Raw genomic sequence first — 20,674 nt, 5'->3', positions numbered from 1 at the left:
AAAAAAAAAATTAAGGAAGTGGTAACCAGTTTGATTTAATTATTCTGTCATTCATTATAACCCATACTATCCTTTAATATACCATAATTTAATCCTACTATAAGTTCTATAATTTTTTTCTTTGAATATTTATTTTTATTTTACATACAGGAATCCTTTACTACCATGTATGTATGTGTATCATGTGCATGCTTGGTCTCTAAGGAGTTCAGAAGAGGACACTTCATTCTCTGGATCTGAAGTTACAGATAGTTGGGAGCCCCCTTGTGGGTGCTCAGAACTGAACCCAGGTTTTCTGCAAGAGCAGAAAGCACGTTTAACCCAGGATTCATATCTCCAGTCCCTTCAAATTTTACTAAAAGGGAAATGTCTTCAATAGCTTTGGTTTATCTTTTTAACTTGGACATTGCTAAATGAGTCTCCCACTGAACACGAACTCTTTTTCATTAACTGAATTGCAATCCACCTCAGCCACTTGTCTACCTAAGGAAAACATTAGCAAGTTCTCACACACTAATTTATATTCACAGAACACATAAGATTGCATTTATCTACGTTTTTGCATGTATCTTCAGAGTGAAGTTGAAAGGGTCCCAGATGAAACGATCAAGTACTTAGTATCTTAAGAATCCTGAAAGCTGTGTCAGTTAGAATTCAGCATATCAATGAGAGGCCAGTAGCTGGGAATAAAGCTAAAGTTGGAAGACTGAGTCTGAAAATAAGGTTAATTAAGAGGCCAGGATAGAGATGTACACTGATAAAGAATGTACTTAGCATGTCCAAGGCCCTGAATTACATTCCCAGCATTGGAAAATAGAAAAGGGGGAAGAAGAGCAGAGGAGTGGAGTGAAGGGGAGGGGAAGGGAAGGGAAGAGGAAGACACGTAAAAGAGTGACAAAGACACTTTGGCTGTCTTATGGAAAAGCCAGAGCCAACAAATGGGCATTATTTTATTCTAGATAAAAATAATGACTTACTTTGGAATTTTCTAGTGAAATGTATCAGAAGAAAAACAACTTTAAATTGTGTTTTTAATGCAAATCCAGCTCAATTATTGACAGATTGTTTGTAGAAATGACTATAATGAGAAATCACAAATTTCTTAGGGCATTCCATAAATAAAATAACTACACTTGTTAATTTTATGTCCCGGCTGCCATGAACTGAAATAATCACACAGAAACTATATTATTTAAATCACTGCTTGAACATTAGCTCTAGTTTCTTATTGACTAATTCCTACATTTTAATTTAACCCATCTCCATTAATCTGTGAATCACCAAGAGGTTGTGGCCTACCAGCAAAGTATCAGCATGTTTGTCTCTGGCAGGACTCCATGACTTCTTCCTAATTTTGCCTTTCTCCTCCCATGCTATAGACCAAGACAGTTCTTTATTCATTAAAAAACAAAAACAGCAACACACAGACAGAAGGACCTCCCACGCCAGATAAGAGATGGAAAATAGGGGTTTAAATTACAGTGGCAGAAACATGACCATGAGCTAGGGTTAACCATAAAGATGGAATAAAACTTATTCCCAGGATTTAGAAGATATGCCTTTGTGCACATAAAATAAACAACTGTGAGGAAATATAACATTGTCAGGGGGTGCCTACCTAGAGTCACACATTTTTCTATCCTGCTAGGAAACTAACAGGAATAGGTAACAGAGTCTGAAGATGCTAATCAGGAAAACAGTCATTGATTTCAGGATGTGATTGACATCTGGTCTTTGTTACAGGAGATGACTAACCACAGAGGATCTAAGGTGCTAGGCAAGTAACCAAGAGATGGATTTCAGTCCACAGAGGGAAAAACAGTGATTTGGTCTTCAGAACTCATGAGGAAGAGAGAAAAAAAAAGACACTTTTTATTTCAATGTCATAGTAAGAGCAGTAGGCAAAAATATTTAGTGTCAGAGTTCTGGCTAGAAATGACTAAGCCAGGATTTCCTAGGACCTGCTGGCCTATTTATGGATGTATATAGGAAGCATTACCCATGGGAAACGTGAAAAGGTAAAAATAATTCATGCATGTAAAGTCTGAAAGAAGACAATACATAATATAATAATTTACATATAGAAACTTGAAAGGTATAAGTACTACATATCTCAGTGGAAGAAGCAATCACACATGTCTTGGCCAAGTCCCAACACCTAGGCTAATGTTCAAAATTGAATATATGTAACATATATGTAAGTCCAAATCAAGCTGATCAAAGTTAGATTTGCAAAGCAGAAGTTTCTTTGGGATAAACAAGGAACCATAAATAGTGGGTAATAATGACTCCATTTTGTCTCATGAAGGATAAAAATGAATTAAACCTGCAGGTCATTATATTTTTTGTTTTGCCAGAGTTCTCCTCTGAGCCACATGTACCAATCCCAACATTAAACTTGGCTTCCTCTTCTCTAGAAGAAAGGGTCTACTCTCTTGTACACCCAGAATCTGCCTTTCTTTCAATTTCTTCCATTCATACCTTTTTAAACTCACTCAGGTGATAAAATTGCTATTAGGTGCTCTGTGTAGGAATGGGAGGGGGGGTCACACTAAGAGACAACTGTGATTGTAAGGGTCACAGAACACCGCAAACAAAGTGCTTTTGTTTTCCTTTCATTCTATCTATGAGAAACGAGACAAAGGATATTCCCAATGGTTGAGATAAAAAATAGCTTTATCACAAGGCTGGATAGATAAAATGACAAATGCCTTCTGTTTATTAGAAAGTTTGATTGAGCCACTGCACAATCATAAGCCTTGAAGTTCAAAAGACAATGAGATAAGGTCCTAACAGAGTAAGATAGTCCATGCATTCCCTTCGATGGGTGTAAATACAACCATTAGAATTACGTAAATCGTGAATGCATATATTAGTAGATGTTAAATAAAAAGAACAGCTTTTAAGTTACAAGGACAGACTTTTGGAAAAGTTCACTATTAAAATGTAAAACATGTCTCTCATGACATCTGCTTCACGTTCTCAGTGAAATTCAAGAAAATAAGCACTCTATTACAAAATATAAAATTATGAGGTGAAACACCAATAAATTGTCAAGTAAAAGAGATACATTAAATAGAAGTTAGAAATTAAAACTATGGTAAGAACACTGCATGAAGATTAGTCAAAAACTTTAATAAATCTAGCTAATAAAGGAATTAGAGTTTAATGAATATATGGATAGCTATTAAAACTCGCAGATGAGTTAAATATTTAGACTGGTTTTGAACCAAAATCAAAAGTTAATTTTTAAGATAGAATATAACGTACATACAGCATAAGTATAGGATCAACAAGAAGGCTCAGCAAACAGATCTTTTTTGAGAAGCTTGAAGACCTTAATTTGTTCCCAGACCTACATTGTGGATGGCAAGAACCATCTTCCTCAACTCGTCCTTTGATCACCACTTGAGTGATGTCATGTGCACAAGAATGAACATAAACTATTTAGATTGACAATAGTAAAAAGATAGCAATAACAATCTTATTCTCACATTCCAGTTGTAATAATTTCCTAATCTTCAAATGGGAAATTATAAAAGATGAAAGATGCAAAACTAAATGACACTGATATCCTAATTGTATTAGGTGTTATCACAATATTGTCTAAGCTTGTGAAACTGATCATTGTAATTCACTTTTGATTAACTAGAGTTACTGATAGTTTTGAGCTGCCATGATGGTACCAAGAATTGAGTTTGGATTCTCTAGAAGAGCCAAGAGTGCTTTAACCATTGAATCATCTTACCAGACCCCAACTTTAACATTTTAATATAAGATTCACAAGCAAAAGGATCTCATCAACATGCAGTTTGTGCATGGTGGTAGTTGCTTACACCTTTAATCTTAGCACTCGGGAGGCAGAGGCAGTAGGATATCTGTGAGTTTGAGGCTATCCTGTTCTGCAGAGCGAGTTCTAGAACAGACTCCAAAGCTACACAGAAAAATCCTCTCGAAAAAACAAACCAAACCAAACCAAATCAAAACAAGAAAGCAAACAAAACAAAACAAGTCTGTAGTTCATAAAAAAGAGAGATTATCAAGAAGTTTCAAACCTAACCTTTAATGGAAAGAATAAATTAACAAACTATTGGAGTAAATAAGACTTTTTAAATTTTTTTTTGTCCCAATAAAGGGGAAGACCTTGTTTTGAGACATACCTAAGAAAATATGACCCTGAAGAGCACAAGAATAAAAGAAAGGAAGAAATCTGTCAGATACATAAAACTCAATTTTGACAAAAGAAATGGCATACACTGAAATCAGTTAAATGAGAAAATGAGAAATTTGTTGAGAAAAGTATATTAATTAGATCATCATAAAATCAGAAAAAATGATATTTTACATTGAAAAATTATATCCTCATAAACATATTGTTGCCATAAAACTTTAGGGAAAAAGAACTCAAAATTTCTAGGTAAAAATTTTGTGCTAAAATTTCACAATGAAAACTCACAAAGAAAGACAGAAAGAGAGAGGAAGAGAGAGAGTAGAGAGAGAGAAAGAGAGAGAGAGAGAGAAACTGGGGAGAAGGGTGTAGAAGATGACCCAGTGGTTAAGAGCAATTGTTATTTTTCCAAAGGACCCAGGTTCGGTTCCCAGTACCAATGACAGGTGCCTTACAGCTCCTTGTATCTCCAGGTTCTGGGGATCTGATATCTCTGGCCTCCTTGGATACTGCACTCATATGGTACATAAAGCACATGTGTGAGCCTGTGCACTCATACATATAAATTTTAAAATCTTTACTAAAAAAATGGAACCTTGAAGACATATCTTTCAGAATTTATAAAACTGTATGAGAACAACTTCACTCTCACTGTCTTTTAAAGGCCAATGGATCATTTGGAAAATGAGGCCATACAAATGCCACAAAATTAAATCAATTGATCAAAACTGAATCTGTATGTGCCATGTTGTTATAACCTAAGTTGAAAACTAATTATTTGGAAACAAACCATCCATGGCTCATTACCATGGATCAAGAGATTACTGAGTGTTTACGGAGCTGAATAAATGAGAATGGTTCAGTAAATATTTGATAGAAATGTTTTGCAAAGGTCTGACTTAAAATCAGAAAATGGGATATATTATCAATTGGTAGACAGTGACCACCACCAATGCAATTCACCTGTAATGTTTATAAGAAAACACTATCGAGAACAGATTTTATCATGGAAAATAAATAGACATAAAAAAACATCCAAATGTGCATATATGAAGCAAGGATATGTAACACTCTATAGCCCAAGGCATGAACTGAGAAGTCATTTCCTTAAATGCTTACCAGCTGTAGGTTTTATTATTCTTAAGGTATTTTGCAGTCAGGAGTTGAAAACAATGACGACTGAGAGGCCTGAAGTTCACTCTTTAATGCATTTAGCATGTAGGCCATTCATACAGGACTATGTCAGAAAGGGCTGGGTTGTCAGAAGACAGATAGAGCATCCATAGAAAAGCACAGATAAGCACCTTATTATGATTTCTTTTCTAGTTGGGGTAAGCAGGTGTAGGATTACCCAGTTTTAATAACTTCATTGAGAAGTTTGCTCGGGGTAGAGGAACGGTCCCTAGATGTCTAGTACTTGCTTGATTCCAGAGTGTGAGCCTTATTGCTGGTGATGCAATAAGAAGATTCTGTATTCTTTCTGTACATATGAAAATCACACTCCTGAGATGCTTATTTTCTATCTTTGGCAAATGGCTATGCTTAGAAGGAATAATCGCTTCAGGTCAACAAAGACCCTAGACTGAAAAACATTTGAACAACAGAAAATGAAAAAAATCCCAGAAGGTGGCTATAATTAGGGTTCCTCCAGTGTCAGAAACTCTTGTTCTTCCCAAGTTCCTTCGGAAGTGTCGCAGATGTTCTAACATACAGTTAGGGATATATTTCCAGCATTTCCTATCTCGGCCCCAACACTATTAGCAGCCACCTTGAGTCCTGGCACCACATTCTTTCTCAAAATAAAACCCTTAAACCCAGTCCTAACAACACATCCTTTCCCCTCAACAAAACCTCAAAAACTCAACTTTCTCAGAACATTACCAATACTTCTAGGTAAATGCAGGAATCTTTACCTGAGGAACACTGTCATATATGTCCTGGTATAGATTCACTTACATGTCAACAGGTCAAATTCAGATCAACACATCTAGTTCTACTCTCGTACATCATGGATACAACCTTTTATCAAAAGACTTTATTTTGTACTTTATCCTATGAACTCTAGACATAATTGCTTTTGCAGATACCACAACTCATCAATGGTCTTTGCAATATTGAGGTAATGTTTGCACTGGTTAGCTTTTTATCAATTTGATTCAAACAAGAGTCATCTGGCATAAAAGAATATAAATTGAGGACATGTCTTCCTTAGTCTGGATTGCAAGCATGTCTGTGAGACTTTTTATGATTAGTGATTGACATGGGAGGGCACAACCTACCATGGACATTGATGAGAAACTGAGGCACAGGTCTGGCATCTCTGATATTCTGGATCTCTATTGCAATTTAGGCAATACCTTGACAATAGCTCCCTGGACTTTTTTCTTGAGGCTTCTACCAGGGTTGAATAAAAAAGCAAGCAGAGCAAGTCATGAAAAAACAAACCCAGAGAACACTATTCCTCTGTGACCTCTGCTTCTGTTTTCTGCCCCCAGGTTCTTTCCTTAGGCTCTTACCTTGACTTCACTTGATGATGGACTGTAATCTTTGAGGTTAAAAAGATTTTTTTTTTTTCCAGCTTCCTTTGGTCTTGGTGTTTTGTTGGTTGAGGCTGCTTGTTGGTTTCCGGCTTCTCAGCTCTGAAATAATCACACAGAAACTATATTATTTAAATCACTGCTTGACCTATTAGCTCTAGTTTTTTATTGGCTAACTCTTATATCTTAATTTAACCCATTTCTAGTAATCTGTGACTGTACTTTACCGGGTAAAGTTCCCATAATTTTTCTCCAGCGGGACTACATGACTTCTCTCTGACCCTACTTCCTTTCTCCCAGCATTCAGTTTAGTTTTCCCTGCCTACCGCTATTGCCTGTTCAGACTCAAGACAGTTTCTTTATTAACTAATGGTATTCACAGGATAGAGGAGAATCCCATATCAGTGTTTTTTTATGTAATTAAACAAATATAGCACAAAAATGCAGCACATTTTCACACAGTTCAAGTAATATTCCACACCAAAAACAAATATAACACATTTTTGGAGTTAAAATAATATTCCACAAAATAACTAGATGTGTGGCTAAGTAAAGTTATAAGCATGTTTACCATTGATTTTAAAAGAAACAGAAAAGAATTACGTACGTTTAATTGAAATGCAAACTGTGTAGTCTGAATCATGTACATACCTTTTTAAAGTATTATATTGATGTATGATAAAATATCCTGAAATTAAGGAGTAGACTTTAAAATCATGGACTGTTTAGCAGAGTGGTTCTCATACTTGACTTGCAGTCCCTCTTGGGTTAGAACAGCCTTTCAGAGGAGTCACATGCCAGAGACCCTGCATTTCAGACACTTACATTATGGTTCATCACAGTAGCAAAATTACAGTTATGAAGCAGCAATGAAAATAATTTTATTGTTGGGGTCACCACACATAAGCAGTTTATATTAAAGGGTCACAGCATCAGGAAGATTGAGAACCACTGATTTAGAGGGTCAGTAGGTTTATGTCTTTTCTGTTCAAACACTAGCAGTTAGCACATATGTTTATCACTTTGAAACCTCCACAGAGCAGGTTGGAGGTTTTGAGAAAAGGTAATGCTGGATATTTCTCCCAAGCAACCGCAGCAAGCAAACGAACAATGAGTCAAATCAGATTCGCCGCTGTGCTTCTAAAGTTTCAGTCTGCCGCCTTGGAGTCCCACTCTTGTTTTCTTAAGAACCCAATTCACGTGACACAGATGATGTGTTTTCTCGCATTCCTCCTAGCAAAAAAAAAAAAAAAAATCAGCTTTCTTGCCTGGTATATACACAGCATTTTCTACCTTTCTAGTACCTCTTTTCATCTTTTCGTTAGCAGGAATCCTTGTCTGACAGATTCTGTCATAATGTATTTCCTCTGCAAGCACTAGTTAGTCCAAGCGTGTGTCTTTGTGCATATTCCAATTACATGCTGGAACAAGTTGTGGTACATCATGAGGAAAGAAATTCTCAGCTTACATATGCTTTCAATTCTTTTGTACAGATGTAAAACAACTATTTCAGAATAGGCCATAGATATTATAGTTTATAATTCCTTTGCAACATTTGTAATGAGTTTAGATATTCTTACACTAATGAAACACATAAAATTAAAATAAATACCAGTGCAGGTGTCAATATTAAAGATAGATATTAGGAAATCAATGCCCTTACTCAATAAATCTGAATTGATTTTGAATTTAATATGTTTGTTGTCACACAAAGGGAAGTGATAATAATCTGTTATTAGTGTTATTCATCTGAAAAATGCTTGATTCAAAAATAAGAAATGGAAACAATGATAATTTTTCTACTTAATACAGTCCAGAAAAACATTCAACAACAATATGGTTGTAAATTATCACAGCAACTCAGGAAGATCAGAAACCTCCTATTAGCTCTCTGACCCTTTACAGTTTGCTCCCTTTGTATCTTGATTCCTATATTCTCATGATAATTGTAATAATAAAAGAAACAATAAATAGAGCTGGAAAATAATACCAACTCCCTCAAAACAATAAAGACTTTTAGTAAAAGCAAAGGTAGGGCAAAAACAGGTAGAACACTGAGATATTTCAAAGATGAGCATCATTAATTGTTAATCTAACATTTAGTTGGTGCAGTTTTGGGACAGTCTCAACTATCCTCCCACCTCAGATACAGAACTCTAGGTTCATGTTGTCCTGAGAGAAGAATTCAGGCTAAGTGCAGTAACTAGGTAGGGAATTAGGAAAGAAAACCAAAAGGAGCCTGAATCCTGCTAGACATAAGATCGTATATCCTTTCCTTATCACACCTTTCTTTCTGCCCTCTACTATGGTCATTACTTTTAGAAAATTCCATGCTATTTTTAGAACCAGAATTCCGTGTGTTGTATATACATGAAGCAGGCAAAGGAGGGTAGAGAGGTTTCAAAACCTAAATAGCTGGAATGTTTCCTACATGAACGTGATAGTGCTTCAGGCCTGCTTCTCCCGCAGTGAAAGCCCTGAAGAAGTTGGAACTGACTCTAGCCATAGCAATCCACCATATAGTTTTTTTTCTCTACTTCCTGTTTTTTTTCTTCTCATGGGAAAAATGTTTATTTTGAAATTATTTTAGTTTAGAAATACAAAACCTCTTGGGGAGGGAAAAAGGAAAACACAAAGTATACAGGCAACTTTTTACTTCATAAGCTTCTCACACCCTCATTTGCTCCTAGTTCCCGCGAAGAGAAAGCATTCAGCCACCCACAATAATATTATTAATAGGGATATGGATCAGTTTCACAAAGAAGCCAATGAATCCCATGATAGCAAATCCTATGGCTGTGGCCATGGCAATCTTCTGGAATTCTTTTCTGTCGGGTTTGGTGCATCTTTTAACCAGCCGAATTGAGTCCTTTACGAACTGCCGACTTGGCTCAACAAACTGCATCACCTGATCCATGACTGATTGCGGGACGGCTACTTCCTGTTTTTTCAGAGACTTTTGTTCAGGCCTCAGGAGAGCCATTAATCAGGTTTTCCCAAACTAATTACCTGCCTTACACATCTTTTATAGTTTAGTTCCTTTTCCTGCTCAAATTTAATTTCTCTCTCATGTGACTAAGGAAGTAGAGCTCTTTGTTTCTAAACCCAGAGAATTATTCTGATGAACAAATGAACCAACATAGCCTTAATTTCTTGCAGCACTTGAGGGCTGAGGCCAGAGGATTGTGAGAGTATGAGGCCTGCCTGGGCTGCATAGAGTCATGTAGAAAAAGACAAGCTCTCCTGAGTAAATCGGGAGCATGGGGACTTTGGTGAAGGGTTGAAAGGGAGGGGAAAGGCAGGGAGGGGAGCAGAGAAAAATGTAGAGCTCAATAAAAATCAATAGAAAAAAGAGTCATGTGAGTTGGGATTGAGATTAAGTCCTATGAAAAATAAATGGAAGACCGAGAGTTGTGTGTGGAGAAGGTGCAGAAAATCACTGTTCTTTCATCGTGTTCTCATGATCAAGTGTTTTACCCAATTCTGTCAGTTCCATGCAAAAGGAGGTCTGGGAGGGCCTCAAGAAACACCGCCCTCCACCAATCCCATCCTTACAACTCACCCTTTTCCCTCTGGAATGGCTGTAAATTTCCTCAGCCTTCACACAACCATTGATAGGGAAAGCAGAGAAAGAAGAAAACTTCAGAGCAAGAACCTGACTTCTTCTGGGCAACTGTGGTGCAGTAGACTGCCGTGCTCACCATTTTATCCATTTTAAGTTATGGATTGCTTGCTGTCAAAGAGGGTATTTTAAGTCATGCCAAAAAAAATAACAAACCAATAATTCTGCAAAAATTTGTGACTGTTTTTTCTTTTCAAAATTTTTATGGCAAGAATCAACAAGAACCTAGTCTTTAAAGAACCAATCAACTTTTCTTCGCCAGCCATATCTATCCAGGTTTCAGATGTGATGAATCTATATGTCAGTCTTTCGTTTATAATCACTGGACACTATTTTTCTTTTCTCTACTCTTTTCACTGCCCATTCAGTCGTCTTCTCACTAAACATACTAACCTCAATGTTGTTAAGCCATCATGAAATCAGTATTTTAAAGTATATTATCTCTCTGTATAAACAAAGATTTTAATCGTCCAAGAAAAATTCTATATTATATCTGATAACCAAAAACAGAAAAAAGATACCATTGCTCAGATATGTAAATAGGGTGTATTTGTTTCAAATGCAGCTCTGTTTTGGCCCCAAAGGTTTCTACTCATGTTTGTCTTTAACTCCTCTGAATTAGTGTGTAAGAGCAGATCAGAAGAGAAACAGAATACAACATATCACAGATACTTTTCCTCCCATTAAAATGGAAATGTTTCAGTGAATTCAATCAGACATTGGGGCCATTCTGCTTGTTGTGTTGTGAACAGATCCCAGCCAATACGCTCTTACTTTAGTCAAAAACAGGAAAAATTGACTTCATGGCTGGATGTTTTTCCCATTAAAATAGCTATTTACTTTTTTCTTGTTTTTGTAAAAACCGCTTGTGCAAGTTCTTTAGGCAATTTCCAAATGTTTCTTTAATTTAATTAGATTTTAAAAGCACCCAGAATAGCAACACTGCAAGAGACAATTTGAATTTTGGACACATTTTGCCAACAACTCCTGTCCCAAAACTTCACGTTTAAACATGCAAAATGGTCTTAACAACTGGACTTTAATAATTTTACTCACATTGTTCAAATTTTTGTTATGTGCTAAGTCATTCTTATCCTGGTTTTCCCTTGGCATCCAAATATCTCAAAATTCATCTAGGATGATTTGGTAACATTTGCTCTTGTATGGGATATGCAAATAATATAAATGAGTGGGTTATGTAGGATGACCAGAACAAAATAGATAGCACATGTCTTATGAGGTTGTCCTCTGTATATGTGACGCTTTTATTGGTTAATGAATAAAGCTGCTTTGGCCTATGGCAGGGCAGAATATAGCCAGACTAGAAAAGATATACATATAGAGAGTATGTAGAGTCAAGGAATCACCATGTAGCTGTCAAAGGAGATGTTTGCTGGAATCTTACCTGGTAAGCCACAGCCTCGTGGCCATTTACAGAATAATAGAAATGGGTTATTTTAAGGTATAAGAGCTAGCTAATAAGAATACTGAGCTAATTGGTCAAGCAGTGTTGTAATTAATATAGTTTCTGTGTGATTATTTGGGTCTGGGTGGCCAGGAATGAAAAAGCAGTCTCTGCTTACAAAATGGCACCCATACATTTGGTGTTAATACATGTGGCTAGCCACACAGTTTGGATTCGGGTGCTTGTATGCCTGCTTGGAATTAGGAGGAAAGTAGCTGAGAGCTTTCCTGTCACTCAGCATCCCCCACCTTGGTATGCAGCTAAATTGGGTCTGCTAGGCATGCACAGGCAGGAAAGTATGGCAAATTCCTGCTGCCATACATGAAGACATTTCTAGGCTGTGATGCACACTGTATAGCAGATTTAGCTTTTACTTAGACAAAAAGTTTTTATGTGCTACGTGTTGCTTCCCAAAATTGAGAAGGTGAGCACGGCTCCCACCTAGAAGTCCCAGAGCTGGCAGTAAACATACCTTTACCATATTGCAAGGTCCATAGAGGGGAAGCCAGCATCTAGAGCTGCTGCAACCACAGTTTAAAATTTAAAAATGCTCCTTGTCAGAAGAGGTTTTCAGATACACAATAGGACAGATACAGACATAAAAGCCCTCTAAGCAAGATACAGTGGGTTTTAAAAATGTGTATAGACTTGGGAGAGAGAAGAAAATGAGTATAGACAGTTATAAAAAGAAAGAAATAGTTTTAAAAATGAAGTCTTTAAAGAGACAGTAACAGTAACATAAAAGAGGGCAGGCAGTCATAGATAAAAGGAGTAACAAAAATAAGCACTGTGAAGAGAATACACACAGAGAGTCTGAATTATGTTTATTATTGCATTTTTTTTAATTTTTTGACTGAAGAGAGACATTTAATTCGGGGGGCTGCTAAGTTAAACCAACATGAAGGTATCTTGGCTTCAAAATTTGGGTCTAAGGACATGTTGCTTTGAGAAAGGGCTTCTGCTTTTGTTTTCACAGAAGATGAGAACACATGGAATCCTTCTGGGCTAATGTGGTTTGATGGAACAAGATCTCCCAAAAGGTCTCCATGAAGCCTAAAAATAAGTCACTCAACAGATGTGGGAAGCAGATTGGAGAAAACTACACCAAAATTCTCAGAATGGTTGTTTATAATTGTTTCTTTTTATTTAAAAGGGGTTGGGTATAAATCATTAATGGTTACAATGAATTTCTTTTTTAAAAAAAATAGGGGATATAAGATGTAGAGATGAATACTTTACATTGGTATGGATCTTGATCTATTGATTCAAACTTAAGGTCAATTTTTCTATATGTATTTCTTTTCTTGTTTAAGTTATGTTTGTACAGTTCATTTATAAAGGTAATGTTTAATTTAAAATTGCAGCTTAATAGATGGCATTTATAATAGTAAAACTTGTAGTCATATTAGTTAGGTTTTCTAGGTATATTTCAGTTAGATAACTTCAATGCTTCAAAGACCTACATAATATGGCATTTAAAATATTTTAAGAACTTAGACATTTCTTAACAGTGAGTCATGTCTGCTTCTGGCAGCATCAATTACTTCAGAGAGGTTGATGGGCATTGAAGAAACTATTTATGACATTTGCCTTCAATGTGACAAAGCTAACTAATTTGGACAAGAAACTGATCTTTCCTGGACTACTTGATGGTGTGCTGTATGACCTGGACATGCAGAAACCATAGAGACAGTTAGCTTTTTAAAGGCAAAAACTACAAGCCCTTCAGGACCATCATGGGGGTGAGGGGAGAGGAGGGTTGGCACAAGTGCAAAGTCTTTGCTCTTTCCCATCCTGCTATGTCAGCTTTTTCTTTGTTTTTAAAGCAAGGTCACCCTCTCCCTGAGTCAGGACACTTTATCAGTCTCCACCAGGTGACCGGGCATCGTTGTGCTTTGGAATTTCCCGAAGGGGGGCACTATCTTTTCTGGGAACATGAAGCTAGTCTGTGGTTTTTGATTTTAAAACACTCTGCTAGGGAATTCTTTCTCATTCTCTTGAGAATAAGGGATGAGGTTCTCACAATGGCAGAAAGAAGAACTGTGGGTTTTATAAATATTTGCTATATTTTTATTCATGTGTTTGTGTGGGTGTCTGTGTGAGTGCATGCTCCATGTGAGTGAGTACCTGCAGAGGCCAGAAAAGAATGTCATGCTTTCCCAAGCTAGAGTTGCAGGAGATCTTGAGGCACCCACTATTGGTTATGTAATTTAAGTGTGGGTCCTCTAGAAGAGCAGGAAGTACTCTTAACCGATGAGCTATCTTTCTAGCTCTGAAATGTGGGCAGTGGTTAAGAGAAGTTAAAACTCCAAGTTTCTCTGTAAAGACCATGTTTTTCCCAAAATGTGTTTTATAAATGTTAATATTAAAACTACACAGACATATAATGCTATCACAAGGAGAAGTATTATCAAATGCAACCAAGTCTGGTAGTATAGGTACAGGTCAGTGATATCACATTTGTCTATAATGCTGAATAAGAGCTTGAGTTTGACCCACAATACTTTTAATAAAAAGTTGTGCAAATAACATGAAGAAACCCTTAGCTTTAGAATCTCAATAGGAAATAATTTTAACTTAGAGAGAGGCAGGGTAGAGAGAAAGAAGAGAGATATATGGTGTGGTATTCTGCTCTGCTTTCTATGAATATGCTTTATTACCATTGGTTATTAAAGAAACTTTGTCCATCAATGGTTTAGGAGTGTAAATCCAGGCTGGAAATCTGAACAGAAATATAGAAAATAGGCGGAGTCAAGGAGATGTCATGTAGCTGTTGAAGGAGAAAGACGCCATCTGTTGGCCAGAATCTTACCAGTAGGCCACATTTTCATAGTGATTCTCAGATTTAATAGAGATGGGTTAATTTCAGATGGAAGAGTTAGCTAGAAATATGCCCGAGTCATTGGCCAAACAATGTTGTAATTAATATAGTTTTGTATTATTATTCAGGTCTACGTGCCTGGGAAACCAACGAGCATCCTACACCTACAGATGTATCTTTTTGGTTGTTTTTTTTTTTTTTTTTTTTTTGCTGACAGTATTTCTCTATAGTTTTGGAGCCTGTCTTGAAACTAGCTCTTGTAGTCCAGGCTGGCCTCGACATCACAGAGATCTGCTTGCCTCTACCTCTGAGCATTAGGATTCCCAGTAAGATGAGACAAATAGGATGAGACAGTGTTGTGTAGCATCCTGTTAGGAGGCTCATCAACACAGAAAATAAACAACTCAAAATAGCTCTAGGAAGTCTCTGAAACTGAGCATATTCCCTAGCCCCTTTCTTCCTTAAGAGTACGTAGATAGTAAATACTGAGAGTCAGTCTCAGATAAGCCAAATTGCAAAGAAGAGTCTCAGGTACATCCAGACACCTAGAAGAAGCAGAGATCCACCAAACTGCCTGGAGGAAACTAAACCAGCTGAGCTGCCTGGAAGAGCACAGACGAGCTGAGCAGACTGAAAAGGATGTTCTCGAACCTGCAGGCTGTGGAGTGTACTCCATGTTCCTATTTGTGAGCTGCCACCAATGCTGAGGTGGACTTTGGTGATGTAGCTGTGCTTGAGTAATTTCTGCTTTTGGAAGTAATCTCTCTCCCAAATTCCTTTAAGTAATCCCCATAAAACACATTCGTTCACCAAGTTGGACTTTGGTGGTAACTTTACTCCCTATCTGTGAGTAAAAGGTGTGTGTGTGTGTGTGTGTGTGTGTGTGTGTGTGTGTGTTGCAATTTCCCAGGGAATGTTTGTCATACAATACAAACCCATCTCTTAAGTCTTGGTCAGCAGGCAAGCAGGCAAATTTTAAGCACCGTTAAAGTGTTGTTAAACTGTGAAAATGACTGTCAGTGTTAAAATAAGTTCTGAAAGTTTATATTGTAAACAATTTTGAAGCTTATTTTCATGTAAATAAGCAGAGCTGTTGGGTTTAGAGTATTTTAAATAAGTCTAATTAGCACTTTTTATACCTTCTCTTGCTGCTCAAAATGAGCTGTAGCATTAACAGTTTAACACTAATGAGACTATCATTCTGACAAAAACAGCCACCCTGAGGAATAAAGATGCCCTGAAACAACTAGCAGAAACATTGGCATTGATTGACCTCGCTCCTAAAGGTACAGCCTTAAAATTGTTTGTGTGAGGCCTTTTTAAATTACAAACATTGATGAACTATTTCTACCTACACAAGACAAGCTCTTCTCTGATGGAAGAACTACTTTGACTGGTGACAACTCAGTAGCTGTTCCAAAGTTCAAGACTTAATGACTGTGAGTGGTACAAAATATTTGGACAAACAAGGAGCTGTGAAGGCCCAAATACTCTTAAAGTAGGCTGCTTAGCTATGTCAATGAGATGACTTGGAGACACATTTCTGGGCTACTTTCCCTGGAATATTGAAACATTTAGTGTTCTGGTATATTATTTGTATTTTGATATATAAATCTTGCCTGAAGACTAAAAACAATGCTAAAACCACTAGAAGTCAGGTAATGGTGACACATATCTTTACTCCCAGGATTTAGGAGACAGAAGCAGATGGATCTCTAAGAGTTCAAGACCACCGTGGGCTACACAAGATCAAAGCAGAAACAAATCCAGGTGGTGGTAACTCATCTTTAATCCCAGTACTAGAGTGTCTTACACCATTAATCCCAACACTGGTGCTGAGTTTTGATCCTACTGCACGTACTAACTTTGTGGGAGCCTAGGCAGTTTGGATGCTCACCTTACTAGACCTGGATGGAGGTGGGTGGTCCTTGAACTTCCCACAGGTCAGGGATGCTGATTGCTCTTGGGCTGATGAGGTAGGGAGACTTGATTGGGGAAGGGGGAGGGAAATGGAAGGCAGTGGTGGGGAAGAGGCAGAAATCTTTAATAAATAAATAAATAAGTAAAAAAAATAAAAAAAAAATGAGAGGAGAGAGAAGCTTAGTTTGCAGTCGCCCAGCCTTGGTAGAGGTTAGACTTCTCTAGTGACTTGGCAGCTTTACTTTTCTGGGTTTTGGGTTGAACCCCAATTTATATCTCTGGGTTTTTATTATTGTGCTACACTGTAGTCTAATAAGAGACATCTCTGGAGTGATTTTTCCTTACCCGAATTTAATAGTGTTTTCTGAGCTGGAAACAGGAAGCACCAATAGATAACCGAGATTGGAGGCTTCACCGTTTATCAAATTGCCTGCCTCAGGCAGCAGCTCCATCCTCAACAGATGCTTGATCTAGTAGGAAGTAGGATAGTTGCTCAGAGGTTTGAAAAGACCCTAGGTCTTATGAGGATCTGATCTCCAGATTGTCAGGAACATTACCTGACAGCTTTACACAGAAGATCCACAAGCTCCAAGTAAAGCTTTAGGGCAGCCTTTAAATTACACAACCTTCTGAACCCAAACACTAGGTAGTGTCCCCGGTCTTGGGCTTTATGAGTTTTCCATCTAAAATATGAAAAAGTCTTGTGACCTTGGAAATCTTCTGAGAGAACTTGACAATAGGCTTCTAAACATCTCTCCTTGTTACGCCGGAGCTCCAACTTTTAGGCCTCTACTTTCTTTTATTAAATTTTATTTCTAAAATAATCTTATTTTAGATATCAATCTCAGTTCCTTCTCCCTCCTATTCTCCCACTTCTCCCATCTTCTTCCCACCCTACTTCCCATTCACTCCTCAGAGAGGGTGAGGCCTCCCTAGGGTAGTCATCAAAGTCTGTCACATCACTTGAGGAAGGATCAAGGCCCTGCCTCCTGTATGTAGGCTGAGCAAGGTGTCCCTCCACAAGGAATGGGCTCAAAAGAGCAAGTCCATGCACTGGGGATAAATACTGGTTCCACTGATAGTGGCCCCACAAATTGCCCAAGCCACACAGTTGTCTCCCACATTCAGAGGTCCTAGTTTGGTCTTATGCAAGGTTCCCCAGCTGTCAGTCTGGAATCAGTGAGCTCCAACTAGCTCTGGTCAGTTGGTTCTGTGGGTTTCCCCTTGCTCATATTATCACTCCTCCCTTTTTATGACTGGACTCTAGGAGTTCAGCCCAGTTCTTAGGTGTGGTCTCTGTATCTGCTTCCATCAGTTACTTGATGAAGGTTCTATGATGACAATAATAGTAGTCATCAACATGATTATAGGAGAAGGGTATTTTAGGTACCCTCTCCACTATTGCTTAGATTCTTAAATGGTAGGCCCCCACTTTCTAGTGCAAACAGCTGGCATGCTGCTTGATGGTTGAAAAACAATTGTTATGGAGGTGTCTAATCTGTTGATTAGCAAGCATCTGGTTTGCCTCATCCAAGCCACATTGTGATGATTCTACCATGTAATACTTCAGATCCCACCTGAATTAGTTAGGATTTTAAATTGCTGTAAAGAGTTGCCATGTTCACAACAACTCTGATAAATTAAGTGGAGCTGGCTAGCAGTTCAGAGGTATAATCCATTATTAGCATCGTGGGAAGCATGGTGGCACACAGGTAGACATTATGTAGGAGAGGAGCTAAGAGTTCTACACCTGGATCTGCAGGCAGCAGAAAAAGAGAATGAACCATTCACTGGGCCTGTCTTGAGCTTCTGAAATCTCAAAGCCCATCTCTAGTGACATGCTACCTCCAATAAGGCCACACCTACCCCAACAAGTCTACATGTCCTAATTCTTTGAAATGCTACCACTCACTGTGTGCCTGTGGACGTCATCCAAACTACTACATTCTACCCCTTCTCTCCCATATTATATTTTATAGCCATATCATAATTTTAAAATGTATTTTCAAACTTCAAAAGTCTGCTTAATCTATCACAATATAATCCCTGTTTAAATGTCCAACGTTCAAAGTTTCTCCTAAGGCTCAAGTAATCTCCTAACTGTAATACCTAGTCAAATAAAAATTAAAAGAATAGATCACATATTTCCAAGATACAATAACACAGGATATATATTACCATTCCGAAAGGGAGGGAAGGGATCATAGTGAGTACACGCTGGAGCAAAGCAAGTCCAAGCCACAGCTGGGCATTTCCATGCCTGATGTCAAAGTACTCTTCAGATCTCCAAATCCACTCATTCATTTTTGTTGACTACAACATACTACTTTCTCTTGAGCTCCTTCCACACATAGTTTGTCGTTTTCCTCAGTAAGTATCCCACAACTCTGGAATCTCCAATATCTTGTGGTCTCCAACCCAATCTAGGCTTCGCCTTCTCAGTTTCATGCAATGGCCTCTCTGGACCTCTATGCAGGAGTACATTTGCCTTACTCCTGGAATCACATGACTTTCCTTAATTGTCAGGGGGGTGGTTTCTTTCCCTCAGAATACAGTTTTTCCTATATTAATCTCTAAGTTTGTGAAATGATTTCCCTCTAGGAATGTATGTTATTTTTAAAACATAATCATTGTTATTCACTTTTATTCCAGTTAACTCAAGGGCCTTAGAGCTCCGAATTGCCCAGGAAGAAGTCTTAACTTGCAACTCAATGGGATTTTTGTTGTACCTTTTTGGTAGAAGCATTTTTTTTTCCTCTGGTATGAGAACTTCTAGGCCCGAAGAGCACACAGGGTTTTGGGAAATGCAAAGATTTTATTCTTAGTGAGTTACTTGGGATGATGTGCCATTTCATTTTCACCCTTTGGTTCCTGGACTGGAGAATCTTGGCTATAGAAAAAACAGTACCATATATTGGATGCTGATTCAAAGCATATACAGCCTTCTTGAGAACCCTGCCCCAGCCAATAAGGTACTTTAGCAGTTTCTTTAAAATGTCATTCCATCATTCTAGCAAGCAAACTGTTTTATTATACTGAGAGACATGGTACAATGAGTGAATTTCATAAGCATGAGCGACTCTTGCTTTTCCTTAACTGCCTTTCCTGATTAGAATCAATGCTGTGTCAAATACCACAATAGTGGATAAGATACTCTGTAATGATAAACTTTGCATAAAAATTATTTAGCAGAATGTCAAAAACATAACCAAAATAAGTATATATTCCAGTGAAAACAAAGTGATGTCCCCTTTACAATACAAGTGGTTCAATGTAACCAACCATGGCTCATCACCAAAAGGAAGTCTACCATATCGAGGCTCAGGGTCAGTTACTGCTTCTGAGAGATTTGGTACTTTGACACAGCCATATATAAATTAGCTTTAGACGAATGAGCACATAACCCCCATTTCTATGTGGCATTCTAGCTGGAGATAGAGGATGACTGTTCATAAATTGGGTCATCCTATATATTTCATTATCAAATTCTTCTTCTTCTAAAATTAACTGATGAGAATTTATATGAAATAAAAGTTTCTTCTGTTCATTCAGAGAGATCTAGATACATACTTCTTATCCAGATGTTTTTCTCACCAATTTTCTAATCATACTACTTCAGTGTCCCTGATCAGCCATCTAAACTCCTGTTTACAGCCTATGAGCCAGTAAACAATAGTGCATGTGGCCACTTTTCCTTCCAACCAAAACTTACGACTATGAGTTCTTCCTAAAATCCACACCTATTGCAAGGAAGGATCCTCAGTGTCCTTAGTAGTTGTGCCAGAAGGGAGCTAAAAGGCTGCAGCTGTCCACTTATCTGTGTTGTCTGCATAGTATAAAGAACCAGCTGTAAGCCAGGGATTTGCCTTCTCTTACACAGACTATATTATAGTGCACATCCCATAATGCAATAGATGTGACTGCTTGGGAACAGAAGATATTTTAATAGGAGTAAGAATGATAGGAATTTGGGATGCTTCTTAGTGTAACTCACTTGGGCACTCATGACATGCTCTGGCCAACTGTACACATATCACTTTCATTTGATAATAGATGGCTGCTGTGTGCATCCAATTTTCTGGCTGGGTGGGTCAGTTAATGAATACTGAGATCATATGGAGTAACTCTGTTCAAATGGTAT

The 20,674-nt window shown here is 37.7% G+C and overlaps 1 protein-coding gene across 1 annotated transcript; it reads right to left on the bottom strand.

The window, feature by feature from the left end:
* Nucleotides 1-9,333: 9,333 nt before the first annotated feature.
* Nucleotides 9,334-9,634, bottom strand: LOC121458509 (protein transport protein Sec61 subunit gamma). Its single transcript, XM_041667832.1, has one exon. It carries the CDS (start codon nucleotides 9,620-9,622, stop codon nucleotides 9,416-9,418), a length of 207 nt encoding a protein of 68 aa, XP_041523766.1. The 5' UTR covers nucleotides 9,623-9,634; the 3' UTR covers nucleotides 9,334-9,415.
* Between the last annotated feature and the right edge of the window lie 11,040 nt (nucleotides 9,635-20,674).

The sequence above is a fragment of the Microtus oregoni genome, unplaced genomic scaffold (assembly GCF_018167655.1).
Source record: "Microtus oregoni isolate MIOR12 unplaced genomic scaffold, Mior012 000017F_ref0000208, whole genome shotgun sequence".
Lineage (NCBI taxonomy): Eukaryota > Metazoa > Chordata > Mammalia > Rodentia > Cricetidae > Microtus > Microtus oregoni.
This window is presented reverse-complemented; position numbering and strand designations above follow the sequence as displayed.

Excerpts from the sequence above, each read along its gene's own strand:
- LOC121458509 (XM_041667832.1), bottom strand. The coding sequence starts at position 9,622 with ATGGATCAGGTGATGCAGTTTGTTGAGCCAAGTCGGCAGTTCGTAAAG.